Source organism: Phaenicophaeus curvirostris, chromosome Z, assembly GCF_032191515.1.
Source record: "Phaenicophaeus curvirostris isolate KB17595 chromosome Z, BPBGC_Pcur_1.0, whole genome shotgun sequence".
NCBI classification, from domain to species: domain Eukaryota; kingdom Metazoa; phylum Chordata; class Aves; order Cuculiformes; family Cuculidae; genus Phaenicophaeus; species Phaenicophaeus curvirostris.
Window position 1 is genome coordinate 6,935,817 of NC_091431.1, and position 17,347 is coordinate 6,953,163.

Below are 17,347 nucleotides of genomic sequence, written 5' to 3' on the forward strand. Positions count from 1 at the left end.
GAAATTCTTCTAGCCTGTAGGATTCCACGCAGTCCTATTGGTCATACAAGTCCAGGAAACTCTGAAATAAATATTTTTTTCCTCTTTCTTCTTCCCAGGCTTTAACATTTGTGCCCCAAAACTTTTACTTGAGCGGACTTAAAGCTGGTTAACCCAGGTTTCTGTGCAGATACAATACAGACTTTGCAATACTCCATATGTTCTGTGATTATGTTACATGGTTCTCCCAAGCACACACAAAGGAAGTAAGAAGTGCTGCTCCTTGAGAATGTTGGCATCTGGCCTACTGGCTACATGCTGTGAACATAGATAAATGCAGTGAAATGGTGCTGCTGATGGTAAGTCAAGTTGATTCTATGGTTGGAAGTGAAAGGTTGGAAAGATTGCTTTTAAGAGAGAGGAAAATCCTCTCTGTGGGACCAGAAAGATCAGATTTTATATACATCACACTCATAATACGGAGAGGTGTCTCTAGTCCACAAAAGCTCACTAATTCATTAGATTTGTGGGGGTTTGTTTGAAGCAGAACAAAGTTATGCACTGTGTCTTTATCAAACCACTAGTAGTACATCAGGGGAAACAAAAATAACCACTGAGTTATTTAAGAAAATGATCCACTTATGATTAACAAAAACCACACAAGTAATCTTCTCTTCAGCTTTATACCACAGCCTCCCAGTGGAATTCCAATTTATATCTCTTACATAATCAGAACACATTTTCAGGGGAGAATTTGACCCTGAGGGAGCCAGGACTGGAGAGACTTGCTAATGGTCATGTGGTAAAAATAGTCTTTTCATAAGCCCAGCATGAAACTAGGAGAATGCCTTGAAACATGCCCTACCTCGTATCAGAAATACTTGAGCAAGAGATGAAAAATAATTCTGCTCAAATGTAAAGGGAAAAAAACTCTAAGATATTCTATAATAGTCCTCATGAGTCACTCCAATGTCCTAATGAGTTCATCACAAGCCACGATTTAAAATGACATCCCTTTCTCACCAGCACAGAAGCACACCAGTGCCCTGGACAGTCAGGTTCTCATGCACCCCTTCTCTCCTTAAATGAGAAGACCATCAGTGTCATTTAAGGGTCTGTAGAAATCAGTCATCGAAGTCCAGGCGTTTATTTGCAAAAAGAAAAAAAGAATAAGCCTTATGACCACTGGGAAGCAGCACTTTCTCCAGGACATGGGAGAAGAGCCATTTCTTTCCTGGTTTTGCCTATACAGGATATCTAGTTTCCCTACCCTATCTGTAGGTGGCCTGGCTTTTTAATACCATATTGTCTGACAGTGGTAGAAGATTTTCGTGCTTCATGCTTGAAGGGCTAAGGATTTTGTGTATAATTCTTCCAAATTAAATACTTGCATCTCTGAACTTTCCCGTCAAGTATGGGGCTACTTATCCAGGTTCCATGGGATATAAAGAAGGCAATGATGAGGTGGGTTTTTTTTATTCCCAGTGAAATACAGAGAACAATGTACGTGCAAGTTAAGAATCATCTGTTAATGGGATAAGCACATGGGACATGAGAAAAGGACATGCCTAGTCTTTTTTATGACTAAGGAAAATAGTGATATTATGAACCAAAGCAACAATTAGTCAAGCATTATCAAAAAGCTGCCATTTATAAGAAAGTAAAATGTTAGTATAAATTTTATAAAAATCTCTAAAACCACACCTGGTCTGAAGCAGATGTTTTGAAGTAGGTCTGTGCCTGGAAATCAAACTGAATTAGTGATAATACTGTTAATTTAAAAATACTACAGAAACCCCAGAACTCATTTTCCTTTCTGGATACAATTTTTATTTAGAGAGTTGTCCTTGTTAGCGAGCAGCAAGAACAGAATGTTGCACAAGGGAGGGAGGTCCTGAAGCCACTGTTGGCAGCAAGATGGGCAGAGTACTGTCACCCCAAACTGGGCCCAGGTCCACAGTGCCTGAAGAGACCAAGAATGGCAAGTTTGAAGACAGTAAGCAGGGTCAGCCAGAACTGTAGTCTGACAGATGAGCCCATGGTGATAAGACAAGTGCAAGGTCAAACCAGAAAATAATTCCATGTGTCAAGGTCAGGATTTCACAGAATCACAGAATCACAGAATAATTTAGATCAACAGGGTGCCTGGCCAGAGATCGGCATAGCTGCAACATAGCTCTAACATACAACAAGGTTGAGATCCCAACCTAAAGGCAGGTGGAGAGATAGAGAGCCCCTGCAAGAGCTTCTCAGGTAGCTCTCGTTCACATAGGTTCCAGGCCGGAAAGCTTCACTATCAGTGCCGGCCCTGATAACAGGCAGTGTATCTTCCAGGAGAGGTATGCTTAGGGCCCTAATACCCTGTGTAAGGATTATAAGTATTCCCTTTTGGACTCGATGATCCGGTGGGTCTCTTCCAACCTGGTTATTCTACGATTCTATGATTCTTTTATTACTTGTTGTACGTGTGCTTTCACAAAATAATAGAGGACATTTTCCCAAGACGTAAGTGGCAGTAAACCATGGGGGGATTCAGTGGGCATAAGGCTTCTGGCTGCTATTGTTGCCTTTGAGAATGTCCTGCTTTTGGAAGTTTAAAAACCAAGGAATTATTATATAGGAATTAAATTATAAGGGAAGTGATGAAGGAGGGAGGTGTAAGGTGAGAAGACACAGCTTGACTCCTAATTAATATTTGCCAGAGTAGGGCAATTAAATACTTCATGGCAGAATCATAGTGACATCCCATGCTTCTTGTTAAACAGTCTGCACTGGAAACTGTTAAGGGTAGCACTCTGGAGTGTGCTGTCTGAAGGGAAAGAGATATTGAAGGACAGAAGAAAGAACTAATTAGCTAGTAGCCCTAGCCAAAAGTGAAATAATTGAAAATAAAAGTCCTGTTTATAAATACTGACTTAGTATGCCTACATTTCTCCTTGCAATAAGTTCTCAATATCTCCCTCCTGGGACTACCATATCATTGGAAAAGAGAAAAGTCACATGCCAGGGATTTCATTCCAAGTAAGGCTGAACCCCAAATCAGATAACAGTTACATGTGGCTATAGAGAAGGATACATTATTTTATCCCAACAGGTAAGTCACATCAAGTATTTGGGTTTCAAATTCAAAACAGCTTTCTTCTCTGTCCCTTCTCTGTCAGTATTTAAACTACTGTTCCTTGTGTCAATGCTACAGTGTGAATGGTTGATCTCTATAGTGTGATTGATCTCTGCTTGAGTGCTAAACATGAAAGGAAAAGAAGCTGTAGGCTTCCCAGTGTTTTCTGACAGAAGGAAGGCATGCCTGACTTCAGCAAAAAAAGTAATACGCCCAAAGAACCAGAGAATCTCTAATGGCAGAGAAATATTTTCAGATACAGTACCATCTGAAAATCCTCATCTTCTCCTACTAGACTAGTTCTGACAATTAGTCTGTCACAAAACAGTCTAGAAATGTCATTATGCCAAACTGGACATTTACCAGGTTTACTCCACTTGAGGCACAGATTCAAAAAGCTCATTGAGATGAAGCCTCTGTCAGCAGAAAGACTGGGATGTTAAACAAAGACGGTTTTTTACTACTTTCTATGAATGTGACAGTATGAGAGAGGTCTCATGATTGTGATCTTGGTCTGCATTTGGGATCACTTGTTTGCATTCAAAGATCCAAGGAGAAAGCATTCATTTGTATTGTTGAAATATCTATTCTGTTTAGAGTTACACATTTTCTTTAATAACTCTTTATTCCTGTATTATGTTGCTGAAATTAGGATAATCCTTTTTCCATGTAAAGAAATGTGGGAATCTATTTGCATAAAGCATCTCTTGATACATAGTGACTGGAAGAAGCCAGAATGGTAAAGACTTCAGGCGTGCAAAAAGTATACAGAATATGCTAACTGTTGTCTGTGTTGCTGGGGTATGTACTGAGCTGAAATTATAGCAAGATAGAAGCAGGTGGGACCTTAGAGGAAACTTTCTAAGAAGGAAGGGTAGAGAAGCATTAGGCTACATCACAAAGGAAGGGATAGAGGCTCCACTGGTGAAGGTCCTTAAAAACAGGTCAGACCAACATCCTGACATGCAGAAATAGCCATGACTTGAGGAAATGAAATAGTTTGGATGTCTGTTTGATTTCAGGGCTGGTCCAAAAATATGATCCAAAAGACTAAATGATCCTGCAGTTAAAAAACACCAAGGGACCCCCTGTCTCAGTGATCTCTCAGTGTTTCTTATGAATTCCTGAATGTGTGAGACCCTAGAAATGTGGAAGCAATTGTGGCTTATGAGGGTGTCCTTCGGGGGATGAGAAAGGAGGTGTGCAATATCAAGAAATGTGCAGTGCTAATGTGAATAAAGATATGGGCAGAAAATCATTCAAGAATTCCAAATCCAGAAATGAGTAATACAGTGAGCAGGGAGGAGGAAATAAAAATCCATTAAGGCAAAATGCAGATTTCAGTTGAATTCTGCTGTAATCAGTGGACTGTCCAGTGGATCTTAGGAGCATAATGAACAGAAATGTCCCTCAGCTGCCATCTGTCACTGACACCCAGATTCTCCACAACAGATGTTAAGAGCAACTGAGTTGGCTGTTCTTAAGCACTGCAGACATCTGTAACATTTTTGCCCGCATGGGAGGACTGAAAGATTAGAGGCATTTGAGAACATCAATGATGTTCTTCTCAGTTTCTTCCCGGACAGAAAACTCAAGTTATTCTGTGCTGAATTGGGATCAACTCTTTTTAAGCCTCTCAGGCAGTCATCCTATCAAATCAAAATTCATTCTCACATTTTCAGACTTGCTGAATGCCCTTTGAACAACTACAGCAATTCACATGCTGCATTACAGTAACAGAAACCAAATGAATTATTCAAGCTAATCCATTGAAATACAGAAATCTCTTTTAAGTTATATACTTAGGCTAGGATTTTCTGAAGGTTAACTTAAATCAGTTTGAAAATGAAGTTCATGTTAGATTCTCTGAGAACTGTGAGTTCAGTTTTTCTTATCCAGTCTCTGTAGAGGTTTTCAGTGATACATTATATCAAATTATTAAGACCAGCTGCATTTTAAGCTAGAGAGAGATTCACAGTTACCTGTTAGTTTCCTAGCTGTGAATACTCTTGCAGAATTCCAGATGTCATCATTTTTTCCACCTTCTCTTTAGAAGAAATATTACATTTTGCTTTACATGATAAAAATCCTGGAATATTGCTCTCCTCACACATCTCATGTGCTGGTAAATCCTCTAAACAGAGAACAGTGCATATACTTGCAGAGAAATATTTCCTCTTTGAGTTGGTGATATATCCCAGATGACAGCCCATACAACCTGTAGGGAGTATACATGATATATTTTCTTTGAAGTTTTGACACATTTCCTAGAATTTTTGAAATTAATTAAATATTTCAGCTTACTTAGTGTTGCAGATCAAGCCCCAAGTTCTGCAAGAGAACAAACCTTCCTGTGATGCTCCTTGAACTAAAGTGGACTTGATGAATGTATCTGCAGAAGCACAACTTTGTTCAGCATTTCCATAACTTGAGAAGACAGTGAAGACTACCTGCCACCTTACCAATGGATACTATTTTCATTATGAGGTTTCTGTAAGTCTCAGAGGTGTGTATAACATTGTAGGTAGTAGTCAGAAGAAGCAGTTTCTTAGCCGTAGTTTTCAATATCTCTAACTACCTTTTCACAAAACTCTTTATGTCTAATCTCATGCTTTCATTCTGCCTCCAGCGGTATTCCTTTGTATAAACTATGTAACTGTTTGCATCTTCTGCTACAATTGAGTTAAACTGTCATGAAAGATTAATCTTTCATTAACATTAACCTTTCAGATCTTTAGTAACAAATATGTCATTACTTCTTATTTATTTTATGATTATTATCCTTTTAGCCTGAGGTCTCTTTCTTTGTAATTCGCTCAAACTTCCAATATTTGAGGGAGTATGTGAGGTAAATAGAGAGCTACTACACATTTAAGGGATGGCATGTGTGCTTTATGCAAAGCTCAGGATCTTGCTTTCTGCTCTCCAGCATTTCATGAGAACCACTCATGTTGCCTGTTCAGCACTCGAGGCAAATTGAGGACACTCAGTATTTCTGAAGCTACAAATCTACTACAGAACTTAGGACAATGTTTAGTCATTTAATTAGGTTACCAAGAATTCTGGAGAATTTTTTTTTTTTAATCTTGCTAATCCAGGCTCAGCTGAGGTCTTAGTCTTGCTGAAGTACGTGAATGCACGTGTGTTACTGGAATGAGAATGAGTCTGCACTCCGAACAGATGAGAAAAGACAAAGAGTGGGAGGAAAAAACGTTGACTAAGTTAAAACCAATGCAACAAAGAAGAATAAAAAAAGGAGCAGTTATAACCAGATCAGACTTTTGACCCAATTCTTCAGTTCATTTCATAAGCAGCAGGAAGCTTGGAGGAACAGCACCACAAGGAGAGCACACAGGAAGCCCAAACTGGAAGGCTTCCTTTGACACATATATTTGTTTGCGTCAATGTGGAATTACAAGACAGGATAAACGCCCTCTGTTTGTGAGGTTGCACTAGGGAGGCAGAAAAGCACTTTCTGCAGGCTAAAGATATGTAAACAAATGGTTACGGGGACCCAGCGGAGCAAGAGTGATCACTTGCTGTGAGTGCATGCACACTACCACTTGTGGTAGCTTGTGCATCAGGGAAGGCTGCCCTTAAACCAAGTGTCTGCCGTTGTTCTGCAATGAAACCACTAGAGGGAAGCGTCAGACCCATCTTATTTGCAGACACGGCGAGCCTAAGAAGCTCTGCTGCTCTGCTACAGTACCAGTAAGAAATAACCTCAGACTCTGTGCCATTTAAAATGTTTTTTTGTCAGAGATAACACTATAAAATGAGAATAGGATAATCGTGCATCCCTTTAGATGCTAGGAGCCTGGAGCAGTGTAGCATTGAGCAGGATGAGCACGCCCTGCGTAGTGGAGTTTTGTATTTCAAGAACTTAAAATTTAAAGTACTCAGGTTTCACAAATGATGACACAGTTCTGATAAATGTTATCTTTGGAATTCCATCATTTTGAAATTTCAAATGAGCCTTAGTAGTGATTTTTTTCAGACTGGATTATTTTGTTGAACGTAAGTGTCTTGCAATAAAATCTAATCTAATTTAAAAGGAAGCAGTTTAAACACCTCTTTTGAACATCAGCTTTTTATCCAGATAAAAAACACCTAGAAAGTTTAAATGCTAGAATAAATAAATGTTTTCAAGCCTGTTCAAAGCTTTCAGCACAGTAGTTGTTTCAGGATATTGCTGGAAATTGCTTTCTTAAAAGATTTAAAAGCACATAATTTAAAGATTTATTCAGCAATATTTTAACAATTTTTATTTTCTACAAATATTGCATATGTGTATTTTAGTTTAAAGAGTATTATTAATAAAAATGCAGGGGGTTAGTAATATCTATAATGATATTGCTTATAAAACTTTGAAATATCTGTATTTTCCCTCTGGTAGTAGACATTATTATTGAGTTGGTGAATGAAATCCCATCTACAAGAAGGGTTGCAGGGAGGATCCAGGGAACTACAGGCCTGTCAGTCTGACCTCAGTGCTGGGGAAAGTCATGGAGCAGGTGATCTTGAGTGCTATCATGAAGCACATGCAAGAGAACCGGGTGATCAGGCCCAGTCAACACGGGTTCACAAAAGGCAGGTCTTGCCAAACTAACCTGATCGCCTTCTGTGACAAAGTGACTCGGCTGCTGGATGAGGGAAAGGCTGTGGATGTATCTTCTTGGACTTCAGCAAAGCCTTTGACACAGTTTCTCACAGCGTTCTGCTTGAGAAACTGTCAGCCTCTGGCCTGGGCAGGCGCACACTCTCCTGGGTGGAAAACTGGTTGGATGGCCGGGCCCAGAGAGTGGTGGGAAACGGAGTTAACTCCAGCTGGAGGCCAGTGACAAGTGGGGTTCCCCAGGGCTCAGTGCTGGGTCCAGCCCTGTTCAATGTCTTTATCAATGACCTGGATGAAGGCATTGAATGAACTCTTGGCAAGTTTTCAGATGACACTAAGCTGGGTGGAAGTGTTGATCTGCTGGAGGGTCGGGAGGCTCTGCAAAGGGATCTGAACAGGCTGGACCACTGGGCAGAGACCCATGGCATGAGGTTTAACAAGGCCAAATGCCGGGTCCTGCACTTGAGGCACAACAACCCTGTGCAGAGCTACAGACTAGGAGAAGTCTGGCTGGAAAGCTGCCTGGAGGAGAGGGACCTGGGGGTGTTGGTTGACAGCGACTGAACATGAGCCAGCAGTGTGCCCAGGTGGCCAAGAAGGCCAATGGCATCTTGGCTTGTATCAGAAACGGTGTGACCAGCAGGTCCAGGGAGGTTATTCTCCCTCTGTACTCGGCACTGGTGAGACCACTCCTCAAATCCTGTGTTCAGTTCTGGGCCCCTCACCACAAGAAGGATGTTGAGGCTCTGGAGCGAGTCCAGAGAAGAGTGATGAAGATGATAAGGGGGCTGGAGAACAAGACTTACAAGGAACAGCTGGGAGAGCTGGGGGTGTTTAGCCTGGAGAAGAGGAGGCTGAGGGGAGACCTCATTGCTCTCTACAACTACCTGAAAGGAAATTGTGGAGAGGAGGGATCTGGCCTCTTCTCCCAAGTGACAGGGGACAGGACAAGAGGGAATGGCCTCAAGCTCTGCCAGGGGAGGTTTAGGCTGGACATCAGGAAAAAGTTTTTCATGGAAAGGGTCATTGGGCACTGGAACAGGCTGCCCAGGGAGGTGGTTGAGTCACCTTCCCTGGAGGTGTTTAAAAGACAGGTGGATGAGGTGCTGAGGGGCATGGTTTAGTGATTGATAGGAATGGTTGGACTCGATGATCCAGCGGGTCTTTTCCAACCTAGTGAATCTGTGATTCTGTGACTTCAGCAAACAGAAACATCCATGGACACATCTATGTCTTTATCTTACCAGCATATCTAGGCAGAGGTCTCTTTCACCTGTGTGCATAGCAGGACACTTCTCAGGTAGGTGTTGTCCTACAGCTCCAGAATCTGAGAAATTGAAGTCAGGGGATTTAATTTGGGTTCAAAGGAACCTCAGGAAATCACCTAGGCCAATCTCTAGCCTTGCAGTTTATCTCACATAGGTGATCTTTTCTTGTCTTGGAGTTTATATACCTCTCCCCCTCCTGGCTCAGCTATGTCCCTGTGTTTTTTACATAGCAGCAATTCATCTGCCTAAGGATCAGATACTACCCAAGTTTGACAATGCAATGAAATGAAAACCTCCAACTGCTTTTCCAGCTTTGAGCTAGCAGAGGCATACACTTCAATGATCTGAAAGCAAGGCTACCCCTAATACAAGTGTCGATTTTTCAGAGGTTCAGTAAAGGTGCAGAGGGGTGTTTCTACCCTGCAGGGGTAAGGGAGCAGAGGGAAGGAAGAGGCAGAACAGCTGCAGCAGCTGGGGTTGTGAGGACCAGCGTGCCTAGCAACCTTCCTTCTTAGACAAGGGCATCTAAATTCAGAAGCACTAGCAACATCAGAAGCAGCCCTGACACTTCGTGAGCTGGGTGCATGTTAGGAAGTATGAGCACAGTTAAAACACCAGCCTTAGGGCTCCGAAGCCTCTTCAGTTTATTGGTAGGTAAACTACATAGATTCACTTACCAGAACTTATTCCTGTGGACTGTGCATACAGAAAGGACTGTATGTAGCTTGTTGCAGTGAGACAGCTGTTAATATCTGGCAATTGTTGAATGTTATTTTAGTAATGTAGAAAACAAGAGGAATACAAGAATATATTGAAGAAATCAGTTGTATAAGTCTTTCTTGTTCTGTAAGTACTCTGATAAGTAATAATACGCTGATAAGTATAATCCAGTAGATGATTATCCTCCAATAATATATAGAAAAATAATAGCAGATTATGTGAATAGAAACTATGACATCTTGCTAGAAATGCAATAAGACCAGGTCTTACATTATTATTATAACATAATCTTTCCTGTTCATACATACTCAAGAGTGTATAATTTAATGCATGATTAATATATATATTATAATGTACAATATTTATACAGGAATAGTATATATTCAGCTACTGTTGCAGTCCAATCTGTATGCTATTGTGATGTTTTATCCTACCTGTAATAGGGTTATGCAGTCTTAATATTATCTATAATTATATATTTTAACATTTATATAATTAATAGCTGTATTATGCTATTAAAGATATAACAAAAATGACTCATTGAGAGAGTTTAGGTGTAAAGACTAAAGAAACTGAGCAATGATGAGCAGAGGGCATGCCATTTTAAAAGCAAACAAAAAAATCTCTTTAGATCAAATGTCTCTCTTCATATGGTCCTAGAACCACATGCTCTTTGTAGAGAAAACATTCTGTAAGAGAATTACTTATGTCCCTTCATTGTTCCATGGCTAATTTCTGGAGAGATCAAAATAATATACTTATCGAGTTTGTATCCAGAAATTGAAGAGAGTGAAATGTGCTAGGCTATGTTTCTGCATTTGGTTTGATTTCTTTAGAAGAAAGATAAACTATGGAGATGGAACTCAGCTTTTCCCTATTTCCATACTATATTTTTTGGAGTCTATTCATATGTTTTATTTTTTTCTGGTAGGTGATATTAGTGGAGGGGTGGCATGATTTAGATAACAAAGATTACGACTGTTGGCCCCTGGAAAAACCAGATGAGTATAACATGCTCGACTGTGGAGGTGAGTGAGTGCTAAAGCTGCTCAAAAAAGATAATTTCTTGCTTGGGGAATGGTTGAAAATCCAAAACTGAAGTATTCAGAATGAAATCCAAGTCATGATGCATGTTCTGCACGGTGTATCTGCTCTGAATCAATGACAACCTCTCTTCCTAGAGAAATAAGGGAAAGAAAACAACTGAAAGATACTTCAGAGCAATCATTTTTTCCAGTATTCATTGGTTCCAAAAGAAAAAGTAATAGCAACAGCTGAATCCTTTAGCCCCAAAAGAAACTGAAAACATTTTATTATTTCTCATTAGAAAACCAAATGCAACTTAATCCAAACAAAACAGATAGGTATCTCTGCATTGCAGCAAAGTCTATTGAGCCATTGTTGAAATTTTGTGGTGTCAATTCAAAAGTGAACTGTGTTTAAACCCTCCAGCCATTAAGCAAAATCATTCATTCTACACATCATGATTTTCTACCTTCCTTAAAACGATGTTCCATGAGTACTTAAAAAAAATTTGAGATCTTTAACCACTTATTCCAGTCAGTTTATAAAATGAATTTATTTGAAGACAGAATAGAAAAATAGATTTTTTTTTAATGCTGGAAATTGTTTGCCTGAGGTTAAAAATAACTAAAAAGCAACTAAAATATAGGAAATTAAATTTCAATATAAGAAAAACATTTTATACTATAAAGGTGATCAAACAGTAGAGCAGGTTGCCCAGAAAGCTTTGTGTTTCTCCGTCATTGGCAATTTTCAAAACCCAATGAGACAAAATCTAGAGCAACCTGCTTTAGGTGGCTGTTCATTGAGCAAGACAATTTTCAACCAAATTTCCAGAAATACTTTCCAATTTCAACTATTCTGTAATTTCATGACTCTGTAACTGTTAAATAACTGATGCACAGGAAAACTTTTGTTTGTGTTGTAGACAATAAATCAGAGACTTTAGGAAAGTCTTTAGGAAAAACAACACCATAGAAACTAATACTCATAAAACACTCCAGGAAATATACTGCTGGGATACACTCTGATCTCAATATTACAGTTAAACATTTTCCAAAGAATTCTGTTGGAACAGTGAAATTTAAAGATTGTTTAGATGATTGTCAGTTAAGACTTTATCCCTGTATGAATTTACTGTTGCTTTAACATTGAAACAAATATTTATCAGAACAGATGATTTCTTTAAAGCTATTCTTACTAATAATCAAAGTGTGAGCTGAGTACAAGGGAAAATAATATGGGTAGTTTTCTTAATTAACATATGACCTTTACAAGCAGCTTCAGAATTAACTTCAAACTCTACCCTGCCTTTCTCTGTGATTTCTTGTTATCATCTCCTGGGCACTGCTAAAAGTAAAATGAGGCATATCCTGTAGCGTCATTACTGTGAATTTAACACACAATCTTCAAAACTTTTGGATTTGGAAGTATCTATTGTTGAAAGAAGAGTTTTGTTTATCTTTGTGAGACCTTTAAACGGAAGTAGAAAGTAATTTAACTGAAATTTATGCTGACCTTTTTCCTCTCTGATGTTCCGCTCTCTTATCTTTTAGTGTGAATCACACTGACAGCTTTTTTATAAATATTTGTTTTGTCGTTTCTCTCATAGTGTTAGCATTTATAATGAGTGTTTATTTTTCAAAGGAGATGTGGAATTGAGGTTTTTTTACAATTTGCTTCTTTGTATTTGAAAGAGAATTATGTTTAGGGGAAAAAATAGCAGCTGCCCTAAGAGCGCAAATGAAGAAACATTTGTAAAAACAACTCCAGAATAATAAAAAGAGTTGAACAAAACCAAAAATAATTGAACAAAAACAACAAAAAAGTGAGAGTCTCTTCAAAGGCAGGTTTACCCATACAGCTAGCAAAACAGATTACTGCTTGGCACTCATGAAAAGCAATAGAACAATGTATTAAAATCACTACAGAGAAGCTTTTGCATTTGTACACATCTGTAAAGTAGAAAATTATAGCAAATATGTTGGGCCATGACTGTGTTGTTTCTAGGTCTGGAGATGGCATGGGTACAAAGGCCTCCAGAAAAGGCTGTGAGTGGGGAATTCTTCAATGTGACCTATGCAGTCTTTGCTTCAGACAGCTTCTATCAATACGCAGTGCAAAATGGAATCCTTTCTCACAGGTATTACCTCCTATAAAAAGCGTTCATGTTCATGAATATATGGGGATTCTGTGCGTACATTTTCAGCAACATAATTGGAATACATTCTCTGGGGCTCCTTGCTAATTCCTTGTGTTTCTCGAAGTCTCTTATAGCATTGTTTGCCCTGGTACTTTCCTCTCTGCAATAGGTTTGCTCTCAGATCAGCCCACGTGGTCAAGGATAGGGCATACCATTCTGTGTCTGCATTACTGTCTTAGTGCAGCTCTGAACATCACTTCTTGTCTTCTTTAAATGAAGAAATTAAAACTAAACTGTAAGCATGAGTCTGAACAAGCTGCCCAGGGAGGTGGTTGAGTCACCATCCCTGGAGGTATTTAAAAGATGAGTAGATGAAGTGCTCAGGGACATTCTTTAGGGGCAGATAGGAGTGATTGGACTCGATGATCGAAGAGGTCTTTTCCAACCTGGTGATTCTATCATTCTATGATTCTAATCATAAGTGTGTTTGAAGTGCACACCATGAGTATGAAAAAGAGGCTGTCGTAACCCTGAATTCACTGAATCCAGTGATGAACTTCTGATTTCTGTGGGATTGAAATCAGTCCAAAAGCCTCTATATCAACTTGGAGACTGCGTTGGCAACTGTAGACAACAGAGATAAGATACAGAATGTTTGTGTGTACAAATCCAGATTACTAGAAGAATAATACACTTTTACCCTTTTGCCTGTACAGAGCAGTTCTCCATCCCTATACAGAGGCTGCAGCTGTTTTTCCATACTTTCTGTGCTGTTCTTTGCTAATGTGAGAGAAGTTTATGGAAAACCTCACATTTTTCTCTGCCAGTCTGAGTGTTCACATTGCAAAGTTCATATTGTAAAAGCTATTTCAGAGATATCTTTTTTCTTGAAAGATGACCTATAATCTATCTGCAATTGTAAAAAGTTAATATTGTATTTTGATATCTATGTACTATCATTATATAGTTGTGCAAAATTTATTTATCACATTTTCTGAAATGCATGGCTAGTAATAGTTCCAAGAACCTAACCATAAAGTGGATTTTTTTACTCCTTGGAAATAAGCCTGGGTTTTTTTCAGTCTTTCCAGGAAGACTCACTCCCTTAAGTCAGTAATGGATGCAAAAAATTCTGCTCTTTGTGTACTAGTACATATATTGCACACAGAATCAGATGGCAACTATTTAAAAAGACAGAAATCTATGCTGCAGATTTTCAAAGGGATCAAATTTGCACCTCATTTTAACTACAAGACTACCTGATTGACTCTTAAGCTTACAGTGGCTGACCCAAATATGGCTGAGCCGGGCAAGTCAACATATGGCCGTCAGCATAATTGCGCAAAGCCATGATGAACATATTGACTAAAAAATACAGAATACAAGATAAATTTTAAAAAACAGCCATAAAGATAAATATGAGATGTAATTTGGCAGTAACTTGCCTAAGTATTTTTTAACTTCCAGCATGGCTTATAGGTCAATATATTTTAATATTTTATTTGTTTAGATGGTGAATTGACAAATTTGCTTGTCTCAGGTTTCAAGTACATCTGTGCCTTCATAAATCTGGCCATGAATACAATCTATGTCAACTTGATCCCCTCTGTTGGTGTTTCTTTCTTACAATATAGTCTTCTATCCTAAATCTACACAGTATTGGCTAGTTCTCCTTTCATTTTAAACAAACTGGATAAAAAAATTCTGATGTTCTGGCATTGTTCTATAGAGATTAATCACAAATATATAAGATTTAAAGTAAACCTTACAACTAAGTTTGTTTATATATACTAGTTAAACTGTGGAAAATTCTTGTATTTGAAAGCCAAATTTATTAGGAAATAGCCAGCTGTAAGTGTAACTGATGAAACAGTGGGAAAAAACGTTGCAACACACATTTCCATGTAACTACATCTGTCTTTCAGGGTTGAGCTTTGAAAAGGCCCACTTTGTTTTGCAAAACAGCCTATTCATAACACACACTTTTTGCTCTAAACTTTTGGGTTGCATAGTTGTATCTGAGATTATCGTCCAATATAGTTATTTCCCATGGCTGTGTGAGTTGTGGAAGACTAGTGCTGAATACCACATATGCATCACATGCACAGATGAAGATAAATAACTGAAAAAAACTGAGAATTAATGCAGCCAAGAGCCTCATATTTCTGATAGTGGCAGTAGAGTAACGGTATCAACTTCTGTGTGAGATGTAGTGGTGCCAAATAATCCCATCTGGTTATGAAGCCAGTCTGGGGAAAGAAGTGGAGGTTGGTACCTGTTTGCAGCATACATCTACCAGAAGTCCTTACTGCATGGCAGTAGACAGTAGGCCAGTTGACAGCAATCTTCATTGCTCTAGGAGCTCTTCAACCGGAAGCAAAACAAAAGAGAAAGAAAAGTTGCAATAGTGTTTATTTCACTCTGTGTGTGGTTTTGCTCTCATTTTTTTGTCCATGATAAAGAACAGGCTTTCATATGTTTGTTGCAATTTTGAGGAATGAATATAAAAGTTTCTCTCTCTCTCTGCTGCTTGGCTAGCAATGCTACTGCTGCAAAGGAATTCTGTGAGGAGCATGAATGCCCTGCCAGCTGGAAAGATGCAAATGGGGAGAACTGCTGTATTCACCATGCCAACATTCACTCCTGCCCTTTGGCCTTCATGGTTAGTATAGTGGTACAGCATTATGTGCTCTGTCCTTGCTACTGGGTGAGTATTTGTTTTATCTTTTATTTTACCAACAGTGTTGGTTGTGCTCTGGCATTTTAATAGATTTGGTTATAAAATATCACTTTATTGTCTGTTAGAGAACACAAGTAATTTTAAGAAAGTAAAAGAGGAAGAACTGGGATTTTCATTGTGTCATAGTTACTGACATAACCAATATGTCTGATAAAGGGTAAAGGAGGAATATGTGGCCCGTGGATCCCAGATGATGGTCAGATATTTACTCACACTTTGTCTACAGCTGGCAAAATGAGCCAAAGAAATTGGACTGCCAAGGTAAGGTATATTTATTGCATACAGGGTTTTTTTGCCTGGATTTTACCTGGTTTCTTCTTTTCAGGGCTTACTTGCTAGTGGTTTAGTCTAGTCATGTTCCTCATATCATTTATTTGTCAGCATGATGTGTGTAAATGATGCACATGGCTAAGTCATATCAAGTCCAGACTGTCTTGACTTGGAAGCAACAGCTTTTCACACTACTACTCCTTAGGTAGTTAGTAGAAGTATTTGAGATGGGAGGGAAAAGAATAGCCTAATTCGTGCATTTTCATCCTACACTAACACTATATTGCACTTCTGACTGGACTGTATTGCAGGTTAATGTGGTCATTAGGGGGCTTTTACCCAGCAGAAGTAACAGGGAAGCAAACGTAGCAGAATGCATAGGCTGATAGCCCTGCTTGGTGAAAAGGATACACATCAGGAAGGGAATCAGACCCACCTTTCCCACAATTCTCTCTCCTGCTTCAATTTGTCTCCTCAATGAAGGACAACTGTCCTTCCTGATTCTGAAAAAAAATGTATGCGTTCTTTTGCAAGACACCACAGTTGGACAATTGTTATTATAATAGCCTACTGTATTCAAGTGAAGTTTTGATGCCTGTTGCTTTGTCCACTTATTTGGCAGGTTGTTTTAGTTCACGTGGGTGTGACTTCTCTCATTGCACACATCAGAGTTGGGAAAATGCAAGTTGCTCTGGAAGCAAAAACCACAGTCCTTCCTGCAGTAGGTATGATACAAAATGAAGATGTGAAGGAATTGCTTATTGCCTGCAAATCTGAATGCTTTTACCATTCATGCATGCTTACCAAGAGCAAAAGGGACTGATTCCTACCCACCTTTACCATTGAAAATACACAAAAGTCTTCCTAAAATTCTTGTTCATATAATGCTGAACATCTGAAAAAGTGTTTGAGCTTCTAACCTGTGTATGAATCTAGAACAGTAGGAAGCCACGCTTGTCAAACAGGTAAAGATGAACAGCTTCAGGTACTACAAGGCTTTTCTGCAGTTGAGGGGGATGTGAAAATGTTCTTCCAGTATGTTGTGAGGATCTTGAGTCTTCACCTGAAGGGGGGCAGACTAGCCTTAATCATATTGGAAAAGGAGAAACCAATCTTGTTCCCTCGTTCACATTAAAATACAATTGTTCCCAAAAGCATCAGTCTTTCATTTACTTTAATATAGCTGTTATGCAGGGAGGTAGAAATAACAGTAACAATTCTCTTGGCAATGGAAAATTTAAGAAGTAGACTTTATTTAACAAATTAAACACATTTCCCTGAAGAGGTATGTTGGGTAAAATAGGAATATCATCACAGCACTCTTGTTAATGATTCTTCTGGAAGTTTGAGAATGTATTTCCCAATGGTATGGAAGAAAATAAAAAAAGAGAACCAAAGTAATTTCAATGTGGATAGAAATATATAGCTATGGAACACACTATTCATTTCAAGACAGCTGCTGCTGAGTTTT

At 38.9% G+C, this 17,347-nt stretch overlaps 1 protein-coding gene across 1 annotated transcript in view; it reads left to right on the top strand.

The window, feature by feature from the left end:
* Positions 1 to 17,347, top strand: part of LOC138733482 (atrial natriuretic peptide receptor 1-like) — a 146,628-nt gene that overhangs the window by 103,489 nt on the left and 25,792 nt on the right. The window contains exons 2-6 of the mRNA XM_069880672.1: positions 10,632 to 10,728; positions 12,734 to 12,866; positions 15,405 to 15,528; positions 15,763 to 15,867; positions 16,499 to 16,601. Of these exons, the coding sequence (XP_069736773.1) occupies positions 10,632 to 10,728; positions 12,734 to 12,866; positions 15,405 to 15,528; positions 15,763 to 15,867; positions 16,499 to 16,601 (562 nt within the window). The remainder of the gene's footprint in view (positions 1 to 10,631; positions 10,729 to 12,733; positions 12,867 to 15,404; positions 15,529 to 15,762; positions 15,868 to 16,498; positions 16,602 to 17,347) is intronic.